Genomic DNA, 6,455 nt, shown 5'->3' with positions numbered 1-6,455 from the left:
CTCCTCACACAACTATCTTTTAAAAAATTATTTCCTGGGATGAGGGTGTCGCTGGCTAGACCAGCATTTGTTGCCCATCCCTAATTGCTCTCAGAAAGTGGTGCTGAGCTGCCTTCCTGAACCACTGCAGTCCCTGTGGTGTAGGTACACCCACAGTGTTGTTAGAGAGGAAGTTCCAGGACTTTGACCCAGTGACAGTGAAGGAACTCAAATGGAGCCACCCACACATTTCCATTTCACTTTCTTGAGTTTCATTCTATTATATGGGCAGCACGGTGGCACAATGGTTAGCACTGCTACCTCACAGCGCCAGGGACCCGGGTTCAATTCCCGGGTCACTGTCTGTGTGGAGTTTGCACATTCTCCCCGTGTCTGCGTGCGTTTCCTCCGGGTGCTCCGGTTTCCTCTCAGTCTGGAAGTTGTGCAGGTTAGGTGGATTGGCCATGCTAAATTGACCCTAAGTTTATCAGTGTGTGGATGTGGCTATGGCTGGTGTAATGACAGACTAGAGGTCTGTCCCAGGAATAGTTAGCTACAGAAACAGGTGAAAATCTAAACTACACAGTCTCTTTCTATCCCCTGCTGATATTACTCTGTCTCTCTCTCTCTCCCCCACAGTAATATCTCTCTCTCTCTCTCTCTATCCTATGGTGATCCCTCTCTTATAGAATCCCTACAATGCAGAAGGAGGCCATTTGGCCCATCAAGCCTGTACCAACGACAATCCTACCCAGGCCCTATCCCTGTAACCCCACATATTTACCCTGCTAATCCCCCTGACACTAAGAGGCAATTTAGCATGGCTAATCAACCTAACCCGCACATCTTTGGAGTGTGGGAGGAAACCGGAGCACCCGGAGGAAACCCACGCAGACATGTGCAAACTCCATACAGACAATCTATCTCCCTCTCTCTCTACCATGGTGCTGTGAAGCAGCAGGTGCTAACCACTGTGCCACACATTCTCTCTCTATCCAATGATGATATTATTCTCTCTCTCTCTCTCTATCCCATGGTGATATATCTCTCTCTATATATTCCTTCTCACTCTTTCTCTACCCTGGTGATATTACTCTCTCTCTCTTTCTTTATCTGTCTCTCTCTCTTTCTTTATCTGTCTCTCTCTCTTTCTTTATCTGTCTCTCTCTCTCTATCTCTATCTCTATATCCCTTCTCCCCCCGCCCCACCTCCCTCCCTCTCTCTATATCCCATGGAGATATCTCTCTCTCTCTCCCATGGGGATATCTCTCTATCTCTCTCTCACTCTCTCTCTCTATCCCATGGGGATATCTCTTTCCCTCTCTCTCTCTCCCATGGAGATATCTCTCTCTCTATCTCTCTCTCTCCCATCGGGATCTCTCTCCCTCTCCCATGGGGATATCTCTCTCTCACTCTCTCCCTCTATCCCATGGAGATCTCTCTCTCTCTCTCTCTCTCTCCCATGGGGATATCTCTCTCTATTTCTCTCTCTCTCTCTCCCATGGGGATATCTCTTTCTCTCTCTCTCTCTCCCATGGGGATATCTCTCTATCACTCTCTCACTCTCTCTCTCTCTATCCCATGGAGATATCTATCTCTCTCTCTCTCTCTATCCCATAGGGATATCACTCTCCCTCTCTCTATCCAATGGGGGATCTCTCTCCCTCTCTCTCTCTGTCTATCCAATGATGACATTATTCTCTCTCTCTCTATCCTATGGTGATATATCTCTCTCTATATATTCCCCCTCACTCTTTCTCTACCCTGGTGATATTACTCTCTCTCTCTTTCTTTATCTGTCTCTCTGTCTTTCTTTATCTGTCTCTCTCTCTCTATCTCTATCTGGCTTCCCCCCCTGCCCCACCTCTCTCCCTCTCTCTATATCCCATGCTGATATCTCTCTCTCTCTCTCTCACTCTTTCTCTACCATGGTGATATTATTCTCTCTCTTTCTTTATCTCTCTTTCTATCTCATGCTGATATCTCTCAATCTCTCTACCATGGTGATACTACTTTCTCTCTCTTTATCTGTCTCTCTCCCTCTCTCTTCCCTGCTGATATCTCTCTCTCTCTCTCTCTATCTCTCTCTCCCACTCTCTCTCTACTATGGTGATATTACTCTCTCTCTTTATCTCTCTCTATCCCATGGGGATATCTCTCTCTCCCTCTCCCTATCCAATGGGGGTATCTCTCCCTCTCTCTATCCAATGGGGATCTCTCCCCCCCCCCCCCCCCCCATGGGGATATCTCTCTCTATCTATCTATCTATCTATCTATCTATCTATCTATCTATCTATCTATCTATCTATCTATCTATCTATCTATCTCTCTCTCTCCCATGGGGATCTCTCTCTCTCTCTCTCTCCCATGGGGATATCTCTCTATCTCTCTTTCACTCTCTCTCTCTATCCCATGGAGATACCTATCTCTCTCTCTCTCTCTCTCTCTCCCCCAAGGGGATATCTCTCTATCTCTTTCTCACTCTCTCTATCCTATGGAAGGGGATATCTCTCTATCTCTCTCTCACTCTCTCTATCCCATGGAGATATCTCTCTCTCTCTCTCTATCTATCTCTCTCCCATGGGGATCTCTCTCTCTCTCCCATGGGGATATCTTTCTCTCTCTCTCTATCCCAATGGGGGATCTCTCTCCCTCTCTCTCTCCCATGGGTATATCTCTCTCTCCCCCCCCCCCCCCCCCCCCATGGGGATATCTCACTCTCTCTCTCTCTATCCCATGGAGATATCTATCTCTCTCTCTCTCTCCCCCATGGGGATATATCTCTCTTTCTCTCTGTCTATCTCTTTCTCTCCCATGGGGATATCTCTCTATCTCTCTCTCACTCTCTCTCTCTATCTGATGGAGATATCTATCTCTCTCTCCCATGGGGATCTCTCTCTCTCTCTCCCATGGGGATATTTCTCTCTCTCTCCCATTCGGATATCTCTCTCTATCTCTCTTTCTCTCTATCTCATGGTGATATTACACATTTGTCCACAATCACAAACCTGATAATTTAGGTAGAATCCTTCTTACCGGCCACCATATCATGCTCCTGCCAGCGAGGAAGAAACCTCCCACTGTGCCCCGATTACTCCTCACCATCGCCTGTGGAAACACCAAAGTGAATGTTAAAGCGATGATCACACACTGTGGCTCCCTCTGTCAGACTGTCCGCTCTCAACAACTCTCCTCAACTAAACTCCAGGACACCTGGGGGAAATGAACAGCTCCTTGGGAGCAATATAAAACGTGTGGAGGTTTATTTTACTAAAGCAGAATCCAGTAACTGTGGGAAATCTAAAATCAAACCAAAAAGATGCTGGAAATGATTAGCCTGATAGGCAGCATCTCGGGGAGAGATTTACAAAGTTAACTGCCTCTGTCCAGGGTCTTCGATCAGAATGGGACAAAGTTACGAGATGCAACACATTCGAAACCAGGAGAGCGGCCAGAATGATGGAATTGTGAAATGATGAACAGATTTGGACAGAGAGCAAATGGAAGATTGTTTAATTGTGTAAGGAGGGGACACTGAGGCAAAAAGGCCCCACACATAGCAAATAGGAGCAGGAGGAGGCCATTCGGCCCTTTGAGCCTGCTCCACCATTCATTATGATCACGGCTGATCATCCAACTCAATAGCCTGATCCTGCCTTCACTCCAATATTCTTTAATCTCCTTCACCCTAAGACCTATAACTAACTGCTTCTTGGAAACAAATTGTAAACCAATTGAAATGATGAATGGATTTGGACGGAGGGCACCAGGAAGATTGTTTAACTTGTGTCAGGAGGGGACACTGAGGGGGGAAGGCTGGGAGGCACAATGGTCCCATTGGAGGGGGAATGAACACCAGGAAAAGTGAAGAGCATCACTCCATGATCCTGATCACACAGATACCGGGAAGAACCCGAGCAAATAGATCGGAAGCCAAAGTAAGACATTGGATGGAATTTTCCCATCCTGCATGCCATGGGAATTGTAGCGAGCGGGACGCGGACCACGCAAAGGTCCATTGATCTCAGGTGGGACTTTCTGGTCTTGGGGCGAGAGCGGCAGGAAAATCCCGCCCAATGGCTCAGCTGTGATCAGTGGGTCTTAGGAAGGGTTGTCAAAGTGGGGAGAGAGGAGCCGTAATGAGACTATTAATTAAAAGCAGCACAGAGTTCCGGCAGGAAGTGTACACCTGCTTTGTGGATGATGAAAACATTATTGACCAAGTGAGCTGACAAAGGCTGCAGTTTGAGGAGATTTAGAGTTAGCGGAGGGGTAACAGGATGATTGTAGTTCTGTTCACGGACAATCAGGATGGATCTGGGAGAAGGTGAATCTGGCGTAATTGGGCATGCAACAACAATTTGTACTGCACGAGGAGAGAATGCTGGTTGGCTGGCAAGCGGACTCTGATTGGTGGAAGTGTTGCCATGGAGAATGCAGCATGGAACAGTTAACCTCCCAGCTTTGCTCACATTCAAACCAGCCAAGTCGACTCTTGATTGGTCAAAACGTTGCCCTGGGAACGAACCAGGCTTTTGTTTAGTTGAAAAAGGCGCAGTGAGTGGACATGTTTCTTCTGTCTACAAAGCAGAGGGCCTGTGTAATAAGTCTGTAGAGGCAGAAGTCCCTTCACCAAATACCTTTATTTACAAACTCTAACAGCAGTATACAGAGTGCTATCAGTCAGCAAGCTACCTGCGGGAGTGCCAGAGGAACTGACACTCCCAGTTAAATACAAGGCAAAGACTCCCTGATTGGCCCATCAATTGGATCCTTAATCAGGGAGTTCATACTCCAATAGGCCAATCTCAATGGCCTGACCGAAGTCATTACAACCTGTGCTTGAATATATATAACTGAGTCACAATGTGAGCCCATCTGACTAATATCACCATGGACAGAGAGAGAGAGAGAGGGAGAGAGATACACAGACAGAGAGTAATATCATCATGGGATAGAGGTAGAGAGAGAAAGAGAGACAGAGATAATAGCATTATTGGATAGAGAGAAAGAGTAATAGCACGATGGAATAGAGAAAGAGAGAGAGATGGGGAGACAGAGTAATATCACCATGGGAGAGAGAGATAGAGAGAGCGACAGAAGTAATATCACCTTGGGATAGAGAGAGATAAAGACAGTATTTAGCACTGCTGCCTCACAGCACCAGGGACCCGGGTTCGATTCCCAGCTTGGAAACTTCCCAGTAAACTCTGTGTGGAGTCTGCACGTTCTCCCCGTGTCTGCGTGGGTTTCCTCTGGGTGCTCCGGTTTCCTCCACAGTCTGAAAGATTAGGTGCATTGGCCATGCTAAATTCTCCCTCAGTGTACCTGAACAGGCAGAGTGTGGCGAGTCGGGGATTTTCACAGTAAATTGATTGCAGTGTTAATGTAAGCCAACTTGTCACACTAATAAATAAACTTTAAACCTTTAAGACACTCCTTTAAATACCTCTTTATCAAGCTTTAGTCACCGTATCAGCATCAAATTTCATTCTGTTCTGCAATACACTGTATAATTGTCAGGTATTGTTTGTTTCAGCGAGCTTTGTTGATGATTCATTTTACACTTTGCTTTTGATTGGCTGTAAAAACTTGCTACTGGACAGCTCTGTGAGACCAATGGCTGGACAGCTGCCCATTGCTGCTGGCACGAACCCAAGGTCACGTGGCCTCAGCCTTGGTGTTTCTCGGAATTAACTGACGAATGAGGAAGTGTTTGAATAATATGCCTTTTATTGTAACCCTGACATGGTTTCACGCACGATTACCTCCCGAGCTAACGTCAAAATAAGGATGCCATTTGAAGATTACTGATTGACCAAGGCTCGTTTCCGTTCAGTCTCGCCTGCAGCTGACAGGAGCCAGCAGAATTATTGTGTTCAAGAAGCAATAAAGGGAAGGGCTTGATGGCTGAGGTAATGGCTGATTGGTGGAGGCTACCTCAGAAAAAGGGACATCTGCTTTGGATTGATATTCACCACTTACTCTACAGAATCTCTGCAGTACAGAAGGAGGCCATTTGGCCCATTGAGTCTGCACTGACTCTCTGATAGAGCAACTTATCCTATCCCTGTAACCCCACATATTTACCCCACTAATTCCCCTAGCCTAAGGGGTAATTTAGCACGGCCAATGCACCTAACCAGCACATCTTTTGGATTGTGGGAAGAAACCGGAGCACCTGGAGGAAACCCATGCAGACACGGGGAGAACGTGCAAACTCCGCCCAGACTGTGACCCAAACCGAGAATCGAACCCAGGGCCCTGGCGCTGCGAAGCAGCAGTGCTAGCCACTGTGCCGCCGTGCAGCGCTCTGTTATACCCTGGAATGGTTTTGATTATCAGAGGGGTTTTGGAGAGGATTTCTCCGGGGTATAGTCTCTTTATCGACTTTGGATTAATCTCCGATTTCTTTGGCTCTCAGGAGATTACATGGTTGTAGGTTGGCGGGGGGGGGGGGGGGGGGGGGGGGGGA

The 6,455-nt window shown here is 47.1% G+C and overlaps 1 protein-coding gene across 1 annotated transcript in view; it reads right to left on the bottom strand.

The window, feature by feature from the left end:
* slc5a1 (solute carrier family 5 member 1) overlaps positions 1-3,083 on the bottom strand; it is a 56,677-nt gene extending 53,594 nt beyond the window's left edge. The window contains exon 1 of the mRNA XM_078206691.1: positions 3,017-3,083. Within this exon, the coding sequence (XP_078062817.1) occupies positions 3,017-3,031 (15 nt within the window). The 5' untranslated portion in view covers positions 3,032-3,083. The remainder of the gene's footprint in view (positions 1-3,016) is intronic.
* Positions 3,084-6,455: the final 3,372 nt, after the last annotated feature.

This window comes from Mustelus asterias, unplaced genomic scaffold (genome assembly GCF_964213995.1).
Source record: "Mustelus asterias unplaced genomic scaffold, sMusAst1.hap1.1 HAP1_SCAFFOLD_1725, whole genome shotgun sequence".
Lineage (NCBI taxonomy): Eukaryota > Metazoa > Chordata > Chondrichthyes > Carcharhiniformes > Triakidae > Mustelus > Mustelus asterias.
The sequence above is the reverse complement of the archived record's forward strand: the minus strand, read 5'-3'. Positions and strand labels throughout refer to the sequence as shown.